The sequence below is a fragment of the Coregonus clupeaformis genome, unplaced genomic scaffold, assembly GCF_020615455.1.
Source record: "Coregonus clupeaformis isolate EN_2021a unplaced genomic scaffold, ASM2061545v1 scaf0577, whole genome shotgun sequence".
Lineage (NCBI taxonomy): Eukaryota > Metazoa > Chordata > Actinopteri > Salmoniformes > Salmonidae > Coregonus > Coregonus clupeaformis.
In genome coordinates, this window is record NW_025534032.1 from 15,705 (window position 1) to 32,500 (window position 16,796).

General features: G+C 42.5%; 1 protein-coding gene across 1 annotated transcript; it reads right to left on the reverse strand.

Annotated features, from left to right (window-relative positions):
• Positions 1 to 232: 232 nt before the first annotated feature.
• Positions 233 to 16,672, reverse strand: LOC123485120. The gene is given in 20 exon segments (XM_045216001.1): positions 233 to 272; positions 671 to 952; positions 3,363 to 3,392; positions 3,495 to 3,627; positions 3,757 to 3,891; positions 4,499 to 4,758; positions 4,948 to 5,162; positions 5,295 to 5,359; positions 6,007 to 6,044; positions 6,659 to 6,705; positions 8,037 to 8,583; positions 8,720 to 8,766; positions 9,226 to 9,390; positions 11,954 to 12,127; positions 14,269 to 14,282; positions 14,284 to 14,445; positions 14,447 to 15,432; positions 15,435 to 16,061; positions 16,207 to 16,373; positions 16,627 to 16,672. Coding segments are annotated over 19 exon segments (4,110 nt in total). The 5' UTR covers positions 16,653 to 16,672; the 3' UTR covers positions 233 to 272; positions 671 to 680.
• Between the last annotated feature and the right edge of the window lie 124 nt (positions 16,673 to 16,796).

Genomic DNA, 16,796 nt, shown 5'->3' on the forward strand with positions numbered 1-16,796 from the left:
GTCCACAGACTAGGAGACAGGCCTCAGCGTCTTCAGATTAGGTGAAGAAGTGTCTTAGTCCACAGACTAGGAGACAGGCCTCAGCGTCTTCAGATTAGGTGAAGAAGTGTCTTAGTCCACAGACTAGGAGACAGGCCTCAGCGTCTTCAGATTAGGTGAAGAAGTGTCTTAGTCCACAGACTAGGAGACAGGCCTCAGTGTCTTCAGATTAGGTGAAGAAGTGTCTTAGTCCACAGACTAGGAGACAGGCCTCAGCGTCTTCAGATTAGGTTCTACAAGAAAGAGGATGGAGGAGAAGGGAAGAGAGAGATCAGAAAGTATGGAGGAGAAGGGAAGAGAGAGATCAGAAAGTAGGGAGGAGAAGGGAAGAGAGAGATCAGAACGTATGGAGGAGAAGGGAAGAGAGAGATCAGAAAGTATGGAGGAGAAGGGAAGAGAGAGATCAGAAAGTGTGGAGGAGAAGGAGGAGTTCAACCTGAGATAATGATGTGATGATGGTCCTATGATGTAACTACAATAAGATAAGTCATTTATTACAGACAGAAACACAAAAACATGCTTCCATTCTGGAAAAACAGTTCCTCTTTGATCTGGGTAGCTGTGTTTTTATTTGACCTATATTTCATCATTACACATATTCAAGTGAGGGGAGCAATGAAAACTGTCTTACCTAGATTCACTCAAGTCCTTAACAAGATGGTTTTCATGTTCAACGAGAGCTTTGAGACAAGCTCCGTCACTTCTGGTCCTTTGGGGATGACTGCTTTCAGTAGTTTTCTCATTCGGTCCTGTTCAGTTGTTTCAGCTGTTATTCTGGAGTGCTCTTCTTCACCAATCATGTTCTTTGACCACAGATCATCTGCTATTGGCATTGAGTTTTTGGTTCGCTGAATTAGTTTAGCCCAGTGTTTCTTCAGAAACTCCTCAGCAGGAATGTCAGGGACTGTTAATGCTGAAGGGGGAGTCAATTAAATTAATATGGCTTTAGGGTTAACGGCAGCTGTTTCTACATCTTCCAGTCTCTCCAGTTATCATTCCTCTGATAGTCATTTATTGTATATAGCTGACTCCAGGGTTGTGGTCAATTCCAATTAAAGTCAGTCAATTTAAAATAAAAAATTGAAATAATAATTTTTCCTGTTAGGTTTATTGAGAAGTCATTGAAAACAGATGCCCTTATTAATGTTTTATCAACAATCTACTCAGAATACTCTAATGTCAAAATGGACATGTCCCCCATACATTCAACATCTGGAAGGTCCCTCAGTCAAGTATCGCATTTCAAGCACAGACTCAACTATATACAAAGACCAGGGATCTTTTAGAAAGCCTCATAAAGAAGGGCAGTGATTGGTAGATGGGTAACAATAACACATCATACATTGAATATCTGTTTAAGCACGGTCAAGTTAATAATTATCCTGTGGGTGATGTATTAAACCACCCAGACACATCAAAGATGCAGTCGTCCTTCTGAACTGAGCTGCAGGACAGGAAGGAAACTGTTAGTGATGTCACCATGAGTTCATTGGTGATTTTAAAACAGCTACAGAGTTCAATGTCTGTGACGGGAGAAAACTGAGGATGGATCAACAACATTGTAGTGACTCCACAATAATGACTTAAAATAACACAAATATACAGAATAAAAATATTCCAAAACATGCATCTTATATGCAACAAGGTACTAATGTAATACTGCAAAAGGAAACGGCAAAGGAATCCACTTTTTGGCCTAAATGCAAAGCCTCATGTTTGGGGCAAATCCAACACAACACATCACTGAGTAACTGCCTCCTTATTTTCAAGCACGGTGGTGGCTGCATCATGTTATGGGTATGCTTGACAATACTGGGGAGTTTTTCAGGATAAAAAGAAACGGGATGGAGCTAAGAACAGACTAAATCCTAAAGGAAAACTTGCTTCAGTCTACTTTTCACCAGACACTGGGAGAGGAATTCACCTTTCAGCAGGACAATAACCTACAACACAAGGCCACATCTACACTGGAGTTGTTTACCAAGAAGACAGTGAATGTTCCTGAGTGGCCAAGTTACAGTTTTGACTTAAATCTGCTTGAAAATCTATGGCAAGACTTGAAAACTGCAGTCTAGCCACGATCCCCAACATCTTGACAGAGCTTGAAGAATTATGAAAAGAATAATGGGCTAATATTGTACAATCCAGGTGTGGAAAGCTCTTAGAGACTTAGACAAGAAGACTCCCAGCTGTAATGGCTGCCAAGGTGTTTCTAACATGTATTGACTCAGGGAGCTATTTCATTTCTATCAATCTAAATATATATATATAAATATTCTTCCACTTTGACATTAGAGTATTTGGTGTAGATTGTTGACATAAAATGACAATTAAATCCCCTTGAATCCCGCTTTGTAACACAATAAAATGTGATGCAGATACTTTTGCAAGGCACTGGGTTTCTGTCTGAATGTTCTGTAGCATTACACAACACTGAACATGACTCATGAAGGTCTTCATCACCCCACTGAACATGACTCATGAAGACCTTCATCACCCCACTGAACATGACTCATGAAGACCTTCATCACCCCACTGAACATGACTCATGAAGGCCTTCATCACCCCACTGAACATGACTCATGAAGATCTTCATCACCCCACTGAACATGACTCATGAAGACCTTCATCACCCCACTGAACATGACTCATGAAGGTCTTCATCATCCCCACTGAACATGACTCATGAAGACCTTCATCACCCCACTGAACATGACTCATGAAGACCTTCATCACCCCACTGAACATGACTCATGAAGACCTTCATCACCCCACTGAACATGACTCATGAAGACCTTCATCACCCCACTGAACATGACTCATGAAGACCTTCATCACCCCACTGAACATGACTCATGAAGACCTTCATCACCCCCACTGAACATGACTCATGAAGACCTTCATCACCCCACTGAACATGACTCATGAAGACCTTCATCACCCCACTGAACATGACTCATGAAGACCTTCATCACCCCACTGAACATGACTCATGAAGACCTTCATCACCCCACTGAACATGACTCATGAAGACCTTCATCACCCCACTGAACATGACTCATGAAGACCTTCATCACCCCACTGAACATGACTCATGAAGACCTTCATCACCCCACTGAACATGACTCATGAAGACCTTCATCACCCCACTGAACATGACTCATGAAGGCCTTCATCACCCCACTGAACATGACTCATGAAGGCCTTCATCACCCCACTGAACATGACTCATGAAGGTCTTCATCAGTGTCCTTCATCACAACTTGAAGAGACGTTTGCTCTATAACCCGTTTTATAAACCTCGTCCACAAAAACAAACGTACCTATTGGATGAGAGTCTTTGCTGTATTCATCTAAAAGACAAACAAGAGAAAACATCATAAAAACATTTTAATAGCATCTGTAAGAAAATGACATTTATGATTGACATAGTGTTCATGTATAGTATTTCTTACCTTTTGATACCACTGATTTCCATACTGTCCTCTCATCATCCCCGATTAACTCCATCTCAATGTCAACCCCTGTGTTTCTCATAACCATCTTACAACAGCTTGGTGTGGTGTCTGCTGGTAACAGCTGAATCTTCTGTAGAAGGTCATATGGTGCAACGATTGAGACAACAGACAGAGAGAGAGAGAGAAAGAAATAGAATGATATTCCAGTTATTAATATATAATATGACAGATTCATGTCCTCAGCCTGCTAAAACTGCACCTCTGGATTGATGGAGGAGGAATGGGGATTCTTGACTGCAAACCAACTGTTCAGCTTTAAGGACCCGTTTGGACTTGACAGCAGAAATTCTGAATATCCTTGGGACACCTGATTCTTCTCCCGGTCCCGAACAGCCTACAAAATGAGCAGTGTAGTAGTCAGTCTGAACAATGTAGTCTAATAATTCACATAACATGCAGCTCACTGAGCAATCCTTTTTATCAAGCCCCCAAAAATGTGTACAATCAATGTAAGATTTTTACCCTTATTTTACCAGGTAATTGACTGAGAAGAGAGTCTATTTTACAGCAACGACCTCGGGAAGTGTTACAGGGGAAAGGGGATGAATGAGCCAATTGGAAGCTGGGGATGATTAGGTGGCCGTGATGGTATGAGGGCCAGATAGTGAATTTAGCCAGGACACCGGGATTAACACCCCTACTCTTATGATAAGTGCCATGGGATCTTTAGTGTTCACAGAGAGTCAGGAAACATGTTTAACGTCCCATGTGAAAGACAGCACCTTACACGGGGCAATGTCCCCTTCACTGCCCCGGGGCATTTGGTTCTCCTTCGAACAGAGAGAAGAGTGCCGTCTACTGGCTCTTCAAATGAATGAGACAGAAATAGATTTCTCACAGAGCTGCATGTTGTCTTTGTAATCTATAGATTTTCAACAAACTATCAGCTTTCCTTTAGTAAGTTTCAACATACTGTTGTCACTTCAATGATGGTGCCTCACCTCTTTCTGACTGGAGTTTCTGAGGAGCATGTACAGCCGTGAAATTACTGTTGCCTTTTTTACTGCCATATAGAGGACCACGTCACAGTGGACATCTACGTTCCAAAAAAAGATATAGCTCAGTATAACAGCGATAGGTGAGAACTTGGGATGGAGAATCTTAGCATGGAATCTGGTGACCTCATGCACTTCCTCAACAGACACTCCATGTTCCTCTACATGAAGAATCTTCATCTCATTCCTCAGGGAAGGGTTGGTCCCTGAACAACACAATAAAAAAGGAGACAGAAAGACAAATATTGGATTATTCATCCAACTAAAACACAAAGAATATGCAGTATCAGATCACAGTAAACTCAAACTCCCAGAGTAGTTCATTCATTCATTCAGGAAGTGAAACTCAGTTACATGGAAATGTCTTTCTGAATACTATGTCTATATGGTTTTACCTAAACAGACAAAGTGTGGCAGATGAACTTCCTCCAGTTCACCTAACTCCATAGTGATGTCCAGCAATGGACCACCTTGTCCGTACTGCATGTCTTTCAGAAGGTGACTGTAGGGTTCCCAGTTCCTGAAGTGATACTTCAGAATGACATCTCTGTCACACACCCAGCGGAGCCCAGACACTGTGCACTCATAACGCCCTTTGGGTGTCCTGTGCCTGAGGGCAACAACAAGATATGGTAGAGAGGGTCAATCGTCAAATGGAGAGGTTGGATTAGAAGACTATTCCCAAAGGTAATGGGGAAATACACTAGCAAGTGGAATGAAATGTTAAAAGTAGTTATTTTACCTGAACATTGTCACTTCCTGGACAGTGGAAGTCAAGGGTTCAATCTGAAGCCAGTGTGTGGAGTCCTGAACAAGGACAAGCATGTCAGTTATACATATGGGGCCTGTTTCCTGGACACAGAATGAGTCTAGTGCTGGACTTAAAGCATGATCAATGGAAGTTTCAATAGAAAGTTCTTTAAGGTCCAAGACTAGGCTTAATCTTTGTCCGGGAATCTGTCTCATTAAATGAACAAAGTAATTTATCGAATGTATTTATTCAATGTTACATGGAATGCTGGGGATTGATCCAATTAAACTGTCTAATGACAAAATATGACAGAAGTTAAAATCCTGCATTCCTACAAGCAGAACACAGGACTGTCTATATCCCAGTATGAATGGTTGGTCAGTACACACCTGGCTTTCAGACTGTGTTTATATTACTAAAGCAGAACACAGGACTGTCTATATCCCAGTATGAATGGTTGGTCAGTACACACCTGGCTTTCAGACTGTGTTTATATTACTAAAGCAGAACACAGGACTGTCTATATCCCAGTATGAATGGTTGGTCAGTACACACCTGGCTTTCAGACTGTGTTTATATTACTAAAGCAGAACACAGGACTGTCTATATACCAGTATGAATGGTTGGTCAGTACACACCTGGCTTTCAGACTGTGCCTGACTCCTGAAGGTATGTAAAAGTGAGAATTGACATTATGACTTACCTCAACATGGTCACAAGTCTTACAGCTCTGAGGAATCCCTGAAGTCAAAAGTAGTTGTTATTTAAAACAGACAATCTCATGTAATAATGAATTAATAAATATTAAACAGACTTGTAATAAAAATGAATGTAAGTGAGCAACAGTCTTAGAATGTACACTCATTATCATACCATAATCTGACATTAGTGTTATATTAATGAATGTTTGTGGAAGCAGGAAACAACATGGTTCTGGTCCATGTTTTGGAGATGTTGGGGGCCTGATTTCTGGTAGATCCCAGGATGAGAGCTTAAAGGTAGAGTCAGCTAAATGATGTTGTACGAGCAGCACCGCAGATATTGTGATGAGCAAGATGCCTGACTTCTCTCTCACACAGTATTTGCCCATGTGCACGGGTTCTCTTCACTCTTACAGCGTGGTAGCCACGGGACCAAAACAGAGAAGTTTAGCATCGCCCTCCAACGCTCTTAGTTGTTGTAGAAGTTCACCCACTATGATGTTTACTTTGTGCATCTACATCATATTGCTGACTCTACCTTTACGTTTGTTTTGACCAAATAGATCATGATTGTGTTCCTTGCCTGGGACTCAAGTATAATGAACGCTTTAAAAGTATTTTGATTGAAAAACAATTAAATCAGTTAACGCTCACATTTCTCAGGTCCAGGCTTGATACAACACTCTCCACCATGGTCTCTGCTGTTGGGAAAGCAGATGGATAGACTGTGATTAAACTAAATACAACTTATAAAGGCTTTATATAGCATACATACAGTCTTCATAAGCAATACAAAGGGTGTATAAAGGGTGACAGAACAGCTCCCTATGTAGGGTGCATTGCCAAATGTGACATAACACTATGTCAACTTCCATGGAGTCAATACTGATGGTGACATTACAGGTGACATTGCTTATCTTGATGAAAGCCCCTAGAGACGTGAAGTCACCAGGTATCATTTTAACAGGTTCTGATGCCCTCTTGTGGTTAGAGTGAAACTGACACTACAGTGAGACATAGGAGAGGAAACATCTGTACATCCAACAGAACACATTAAAACACACCACTACTACTAATCTAACTGTCTGTAGGTCCAACAGAACACATTAAAACACACCACTACTACTAATCTAACTGTCTGTAGGTCCAACAGAACACATTAAAACACACCACTACTACTAATCTAACTGTCTGTAGGTCCAACAGAACACATTAAAACACACCACTACTACTAATCTAACTGTCTGTAGGTCCAACAGAACACATTAAAACACACCACTACTACTAATCTAACTGTCTGTAGGTCCAACAGAACACCTTAAAACACACCACTACTACTAATCTAACTGTCTGTAGGTCCAACAGAACACATTAAAACACACCACTACTACTAATCTATTAGTCTGTAGGTCCAACAGAACACATTAAAACACACCACTACTACTAATCTAACTGTCTGTAGGTCCAACAGAACACATTAAAACACACCACTACTACTAATCTAACTGTCTGTAGGTCCAACAGAACACATTAAAACACACCACTACTACTAATCTAACTGTCTGTAGGTCCAACAGAACACATTAAAACACACCACTACTACTAATCTAACTGTCTGTAGGTCCAACAGAACACATTAAAACACACCACCACTACTAATCTAACTGTCTGTAGGTCCAACAGAACACATTAAAACCGACCACTACTAATCTAACTGTCTGTAGGTCCAACAGAACACATTAAAACACACCACTACTACTAATCTAACTGTCTGTAGGTCCAACAGAACACATTAAAACACACCACTACTACTAATCTAACTGTCTGTAGGTCCAACAGAACACATTAAAACACACCACTACTACTAATCTAACTGTCTGTAGGTCCAACAGAACACATTAAAACACACCACTACTACTAATCTAACTGTCTGTAGGTCTAACAGAACACATTAAAACACACCACTACTACTAATCTAATTGTAGGAATGATTCCAGAGGAAAACACATGATAAAACATTGCTATGACTCACCTTTGAATGTGTTGGTCATCTATCTGACACAGGGTCACTGAGGAGGAATAAACCCCAAACCCAGGATAGAGGGGTTCAGTGAATGTGGTGTGTTCTGTGTAAAGGTGTGTCAGTGTACCAGAGGAGGACACGCTATAGAAGGACAAAGTACCAGCTGGCCAGTCCAGATACACTCCAACTCTGTTAGAAACAGGACCAGGGATGGATCTGTTCACTCCAGCATGGAAAAAGAGATATCCACTGCCAAAGCATAATAAACCCCAGGACTTCCTATTGGCTCCAATCCTACTGTCCTCCTTCTCTCCCTTTCTCTTCATTCCTTTGTACGCCACACCAATGTGAGCCCAGTCACCATCCTTCTCCACCTCCCAGTAATAACGAGATCCAGATAAGACTTCTCTGCAGAGAACTTGGGGATGACGTTCAAATCTGTCTGGATGGTCTTCATAATGCTGCTTCTCCTCCACCCGTGTCACCTTCCTGTTCCCCTCAGACAGTATCAGGTTTGGGTTTGCTGTATTTGGGTCCAGGGTGAGATGACAGGCATCTGTAGACAAAAGGAGAGTTTAATCAAACCACATCTTCATAGAAAATGTTGTTTTGTAGGTAGAGAACAAGTATTGATTAGTTACTATGTTACTGTAGTTCTGAATATGCAGTTAATTAGGATTGAAGAGACTTACATTTCCTCAGCCCTGATTTCAGCCTGAACTCTCCACCATGATCCACACTGTAGGAGAAACAGGTTATTGACTGACAAAGACTTAATAAAGCAGTCAACATTTAAACCATATTGTTGTGTTCTGGTGCACTATCCAAGTTCATTACTAGAGAAATACAGGTATTATATCCTACCTACTGCATACAGAACAGAGTACAATTCATTACTAGAGACATACAGGTATTCTATCCTACCTACTGCATACAGAACAGAGTACAATTCATTACTAGAGACATTCAGGTATTCTTTCCTACATACTGCATACAGAACAGAGTACAATTCCAACAGGATATCAGAGATGCAGAAGAAGAGTATTCATGTGGTGATGATGTATGCTGTGTTGGAGTGCTAAGCCTGCTGGGTAAACGTCCCCTTAATTCTACCATCAGGTCCTCATGTTACTGAACCTACTACACTACATAGGACACAACCACTGCTCACACTATTAGGACATCTATTCTGACTTACTTCAGTTTATCTGTGGGATCCACCAGAGCAGCTGAAAGCAGTCCCCCTGCAGAGTCTCCTGGGTGATTGTAGCTCAGGTCCAGCTCTTTCAGGTGGGAGGGGTTTGACCTCAGAGCTGAAGACAGAGCAGCAAAGCCCTCCTCTGTGACCAGACAGCCAGACAGCCTACAGAGAGACACAACAGCTGTCTAGGTTGGTGGACTGGTGTCAATCATCTTGTAGGACACCCGTATATTTGTCCATGACACAAACATTGTCATGAAACATTTGATTTTCAGAGTATTTGTATATATTTTCAGAGTACCGACCTGACTGAAACAGCTGTACATACCCCAGTGTGTGTAGTTTACAGTCTGGATCCTCCAGTCCAGCAGAGGGCAGTGTAACTCAGCTCAGTACCGACCTGACTGAAACAGCTGTACATACCCCAGTGTGTGTAGTTTACAGTCTGGATCCTCCAGTCCAGCAGAGGGCAGTGTAACTTAGCTCAGTACCGACCTGACTGAAACAGCTGTACTTACCCCAGTGTGTGTAGTATACAGTCTGGATCCTCCAGTCCAGCAGACAGCAGTGTAACTCCTGAGTCCTGCAGGTCATTGTCTCTCAGCTCCAGTTGTTTCAGTTGTGAGTTGGGTGAACTCAGGACTGAGGCCAGATCTGAACAGCAACCCTCTGTCAGACCACACTGACCTAGACTAGAGGGTAGAAGAGCACATGATTAACAAATGTTTAAAACATCCACATAATAAGTCATACTGAAGAAAGTTAACTCACACTAGTGTCTGTATGTTGCAGAGTGGACTGGTTAGTCCAACACAGAGCAGCTCCACTCCTCTGTCTCCCAGGTCATTGTAGCTGAGGTTCAGTTCTCTCAGGGGGGAGTTTGGTGTCTGCAGAGCTGAAGCCAGAGTCTCACAGGATTCATATGTGAGTTTACAGCCAGACAGTCTGGAGAGAGGAGATATAGTGATACACTGTTAAATATGCAAAGCTTGAAGAATAATGAGATGCATTAAGACAATAACAGAAGGACACATGATTAACCAATGTTAAAAACATACTAACTCACTCAAGATATTTACCTTAGTTTTATATATGTTATGTATGTTTCTGGATATGTCCCAAAATGTTAAAATAATGTTAAAAACATACACATACTAACTATACTGAACAGAAATATAAACCCAACATGTAAAGTGTTGGTCCCACGTTTCATGAGCTGAAATAAAAGATCCCAGATATGTTCCATACGCACAAAAGCTTATTTCTCTCAAATGTTGTGCATAAATTTGTTTAGGTCCCTGTTAGTGAGCGTTTCTCCTTTGTTAAGATAATCCATTCACCTGACAGGTGTGGTATATCAAGAAGCTGATTAAACTGCATGATCATTACACAGGTGCACCTTGTGCTGGGGACAATAAAAGGCCACTCTGAAATGTGCAGTTTTGTCACACAACACAATGCCACAGATGTCTCAAGTTTTGAGGGAGCGTGCAATTGGCATGATGACTGCAGGAATGTCCACCAGAGCTGTTGCTAGAGAATTTTATGTTAATTTCTCTACCATAAACCGCCTCAACATCATTTTAGAGAATTTGGCAGTACATCCAACCGGCCTCACAACCGCAGACCACATGTAACCACGCCAGCCCAGGACCTCCACATCCGGCTTCTTCACCTGCAGGATGGTCTGAGACAAGCCACCAGGACAGCTGATTTAACTGTGGGTTTTCACAACCAAATACTTTCTGCACAAACTGTCAGAAACCTTCTCAGGAAGCTCATCTGCGTGCTCGTCATCCCTCACCAGGGTCTTGACCTGAATGCAGTTCGGCGTCGTAACCAACTTCTGTGGGCAAATGCTCACCTTCGATGGCCACTGGCACACTGGAGAAGTGTGCTCTTCACGGATGAATCCCGGTTTCAACTGTACCGGGAAGATGGCAGAAAGCGTGTATGGCGTCGTGATGGCATTGTGTGGGCAAAGCGGTTTGCTGATTTAAACGTTGTGAACAGAGTGCCCCATGGTGGCGGTGGGGTTATGGTATGGGCAGGCATAAGCTACGGACAATGAACACAATCACATTTTATCGATGGCAATTTGAATGCACAGAGATACCGTGATGAGATCCTGAGGCCCATTGTCGTGCCATTCAACCGCCCCCATCACCTCATGTTTCAGCATGATAATGCACTGCCCCATGTCACAAGGATCTGTACACATTTCCTGGAAGCTGAAAATGTCCCAGTTCTTCCATGGACTGCATACTCACCAGACATGCCTGTTTGGGATGCTCTGGATCGGCGTGTACGACAGCGTCTTCCAGTTCCCGGCAGTTTCCAGCAACTTCGCACAGCCATTGAAGAGGAGTGGGACAACATTCCACAGGCCACAATCAACAGCCTGATCAACTCTATGTGAATGAGATTTGTTGTGCTGCATGAGGCAAATGGTGGTCACACCAGATACGGACTGGTTTTCTGATAAACACCCATACTTTTTTTTAAGGTATCTGTGACCAACAGATGCATATCTGAATTCCCATTTATGTGAAATCCATAGATTAGGGCCTAATGAATTTATTTAAATTGACTGATTTCCTCATATGAACTGTAACTCAGTAAAACCTTTCAAATTGTTGCATGTTGCGTTTATATTCTTGTTCAGTATACAGTACATACATAATATATAAACACTCACAGTGGATACTGAAGATATTTAACTCACACTAGTGTCTGTATGTTGCAGAGTGGACTGGTTAGTCCAACACAGAGCAGCTCCACTCCTCTGTCTCCCAGATCATTGTAGCTGAGGTCCAGTTCTCTCAGGGGGGAGTTTGGTGTCTGCAGAGCTGAGGCCAGAGTCTCACAGGATTCATATGTGAGTTTACAGCCAGCCAGTCTGGAGAGAGGAGATATGTCGATACACTGTTAAATATGCAAAGCTTTAAGAATAATGAGATGCATTAAGACAATAACAGAAGGACACATGATTAACCTATGTTAAAAACATACTAACTCACTCAAGATATTTAACCTTAGTTTGATATACAGTGGGGGAAAAAAGTATTTAGTCAGCCACCAATTGTGCATGTTCTCCCACTTAAAAAGATGAGAGAGGCCTGTAATTTTCATCATAGGTACACGCCAACTATGACAGACAAAATGATAATTATTTTTCCAGAAAATTACATTGTAGGATTTTTAATGAATTTATTTGCAAATGATGGTGGAAAATAAGTATTTGGTCAATAACAAAAGTTTCTCAATACTTTGTTATATACCCTTTGTTGGCAATGACACAGGTCAAACGTTTTCTGTAAGTCTTCACAAGGTTTTCACACACTGTTGCTGGTATTTTGGCCCATTCCTCCATGCAGATCTCCTCTAGAGCAGTGATGTTTTGGGGCTGTCGCTGGGCAACACGGACTTTCAACTCCCTCCAAAGATTTTCTATGGGGTTGAGATCTGGAGACTGGCTAGAGCCACTCCAGGACCTTGAAATGCTTCTTACGAAGCCACTCCTTCGTTGCCCGGGCGGTGTGTTTGGGATCATTGTCATGCTGAAAGACCCAGCCACGTTTCATCTTCAATGCCCTTGCTGATGGAAGGAGGTTTTCACTCAAAATCTCACGATACATGGCCCCATTCATTCTTTCCTTTACACGGATCAGTCGTCCTGGTCCCTTTGCAGAAAAACAGCCCCCAAAGCATGATGTTTCCACCCCGTGCTTCACAGTAGGTATGGTGTTCTTTGGATGCAACTCAGCATTCTTTGTCCTCCAAACACGACGAGTTGAGTTTTTACCAAAAAGTTATATTTTGGTTTCATCTGACCATATGACATTCTCCCAATCCTCTTCTGGATCATCCAAATGCACTCTAGCAAACTTCAGACGGGCCTGGACATGTACTGGCTTAAGCAGGGGGACACGTCTGGCACTGCAGGATTTGAGTCCCTGGCGGCGTAGTGTGTTACTGATGGTAGGCTTTGTTACTTTGGTCCCAGCTCTCTGCAGGTCATTCACTAGGTCCCCCGTGTGGTTCTGGGATTTTTTGCTCACCGTTCTTGTGATCATTTTGACCCCACGGGGTGAGATCTTGCGTGGAGCCCCAGATCGAGGGAGATTATCAGTGGTCTTGTATGTCTTCCATTTCCTAATAATTGCTTCCACAGTTGATTTCTTCAAACCAAGCTGCTTACCTATTGCAGATTCAGTCTTCCCAGCCTGGTACAGGTCTACAATTTTGTTTCTGGTGTCCTTTGACAGCTCTTTGGTCTTGGCCATAGTGGAGTTTGGAGTGTGACTGTTTGAGGTTGTGGACAGGTGTCTTTTATACTGATAACAAGTTCAAACAGGTGCCATTAATACAGGTAACGAGTGGAGGACAGAGGAGCCTCTTAAAGAAGAAGTTACAGGTCTGTGAGAGCCAGAAATCTTGCTTGTTTGTAGGTGACCAAATACTTATTTTCCACCATAATTTGCAAATAAATTCATTAAAAATCCTACAATGTGACTTTCTGGATAATTTTTTTCTCAGTTTGTCTGTCATAGTTGACGTGTACCTATGATGAAAATTACAGGCCTCTCTCATCTTTTTAAGTGGGAGAACTTGCACAATTGGTGGCTGACTAAATACTTTTTTTCCCCACTGTATTTATCACATTTTATGTATGTTTCTGCATATTTACCAAGATGTTCAAATAATGTTAAAAACATACACATACTAACTACATACATAATATATAAACACTCACAGTGGATACTGAAGATATTTAACTCACACTAGTGTCTGTATGTTGCAGAGTGGACTGGTTAGTCCAACACAGAGCAGCTCCACTCCTCTGTCTCCCAGGTCATTGTAGCTGAGGTCCAGTTCTCTCAGGGGGGAGTTTGGTGTCTGCAGAGCTGAGGCCAGAGTCTCACAGGATTCATATGTGAGTTTACAGCGATCCAGTCTGGAGAGAGGAGATCATCTGTTAGATATACAAATCCTTCAGAATAATGATACTGTATACATCAACTCAATAGCAGAACTTACAGTGCTCTCTTGCAGGTTTTTCACTACCGGCAGCAACCTCTGATAACCTTTCCCTGATGTGGTGTATGTCTTCAGGTCAAACTCCTCCAGCACCTCCTCTGACATCAGTAACAGGTAGGCCAGGGCTGAACATTGGTCAGGTTTTAGTCTTGTTTCTGAAAGAGTTCCTGATCGCAGGGGAGGTTTGCATGTCTTCAACTAGAGAGTTGGCACCAAGTTCATTCAGACAGTGGAACAAGTTGATGATCCTTTCTGGTGAGGATTCCCTTTCGATCTTGTCTGAAATGTACCTGACTGTTCTCTCAACTGTTTCCTCATTGCTCTGTGTTGTACTTCCTGTCTGTGTCAGAAGGCCTCGTAACAGATTCTGATTGGACTCCAGTGAGAGACCCAGAAGGAAGCGGAGGAACAGGTCCAGGTCTCCATTCTCACTCTTCAAGGCCTGGTCCACTGCTCTCCTGTGTAAATCAGACAACTGGATTGACTCCTCATCTTCATCCTCACTAGTGGTGGAAAAAACATTTTCCTTCTTGTCCAGACATGATTCTAAAGCATGCACTGCTGCTAGAAACTCCTGAATGCTCAGATGCACAAAGCTGTAGACCTTGTCTTGGTTCAGCCCAGATTCTTCTTTAAAGATCTCTGTACACAATGCTGAGTACTCTGATGCCTCTGTGACATCAAGGCCACACTCTCTCAGGTCCTCCTCATAGAAGATCAGGTTGCCCTTCTGCAGCTGTTGGAAAGCCAGCTTTGCCAGTTTCAGGATCATCTCTTTGTCTGACTGAGACAGTTCCTTTGGGTTTGTCTCTGTGGCTTTGTTGTACTTCTTGTTCTTCACAATGATTTGGATGAGCGTGAAGTGTGTGAACATCTGGGTCAGAGTTTTGGGGACTTCATCCTTCTCTGCCTCTTTCAGCATCATCTCAAGGACAGTGGCTGATATCCAACAGAAGACTGGCATGTGGCACATGATGTGGAGGCTCCTTGATGTCTTCATGTGTTTGATGATTTCATTGGCCAGATTCTGATCTGTGATTTTCTTCCTGAAGTACTCCTCCTTCTGTGGATCATTGAACCCTCGTACCTCTGTCACCTGGTCAACACACTCAGGAGGGATCTGATTGGCTGCTGCAGGCCGTGAGGTTATCCAGAGGAGAGCAGAGGAAGCAGATTCCCCTTGATGAGGTTTGTCAGCAGCACGTCCACTGAGGTTGGCTTCGTGACATCACAGCACCTCTCATTGTTTTTGAAGTCTAGAGGAAGTCGACACTCATCCAGACCATCAAAAATGAAAACAGTTTTGGTTTCACCATCTTCAATGCTGTCAATCTCTTTCAGCTCTGAGAAGTAGTGGGAAAGAAGTTGCATCAGACTGTATTGGTCCTTTTTCAGGTTCAGATCACGGAAAGGAAGAGGAAACATGAAATGAACGTCCTGATTTGCTTTTCCCTCTGCCCAGTCAAGGATGACCTTCTGCACAGAGACTGTTTTTCCAATGCCAGCGATTCCTTTTGTCAGCACAGTTCTGATAGGTTTGTCTTGTCCAGGTAAAGGCTTGAAGATGTCGTTGCATTTGATTGGTGTCTCTTGTGTGGTTTGTTTCTTGGATGCCATCTCTATCTGTCTCACCTCATGTTCTTTATTGACCCCTCCACTTCCACCCTCTGTGATGTAGAGCTCTGTGTAGATGTCCTTTAACAGACTTTGGTTTCCAATTCCTTCAGATATGTGTTGATACTTGTGTTTCAGTTTAGCCTTAATGTCTTGTTGGACTGTCAGAAGAGTTTGACCTGTAGGAAAACAATGAGAGTTGGGACTCATAAGTTTGTGTTTGTGTGTGTGTGTGTGTGTGTGTGTGTGTGTGTGTGTGTGTGTGTGTGTGTTAGAGGGGCCTTTGTCCCGTTCTTTGTAATATTGTATGAAACACAGTCTTACTTCTTCTGTCCAGAAGGTTGTGTGTGATCTTTAATGCATCCTCACTGTCCAAACTGTCCACTTCCTTATTGTCATCTGGTAATGGTTCCTGGCTGAAAGCAGGTGGCTGATCACTCTTCATTGATAGCAGGCTGGGGGCAGGTGACTCTGCTCTGGGCTTCTGGACACTGAACAAAACAGGGAGGGAGATCACCTCATCAATATATCATCAGTACCTCATCTACATCATTTCAACAAGTGTATAGCTGAACTCATAGAAGTCCTGATGTTTCTTTATAAAGCTACAGTCTGCAATTGGTAAATCGGTTTGGGGACTTTTAAATTAATGATGTAGAACTACATTTGATGTAATTTGGGAAAACTTTTCCCTTTAGTTTTATATCTTTAAGAGAACTGTATATTTTACATGTAATCTCTTACCTCTTAGAACTGGTGTCTTGAGTCATTTTAGAGGCAGTGGTCCCCTCCTCTCTCCCCAGAGAGACTCATTTTAGAGGCAGTGGTCCCCTCCTCTCTCTCCCCCAGAGAGACTCATTTTAGAGGCAGTGGTCCCCTCCTCTCTCTCCCCAGAGAGACTCATTTTAGAGGCA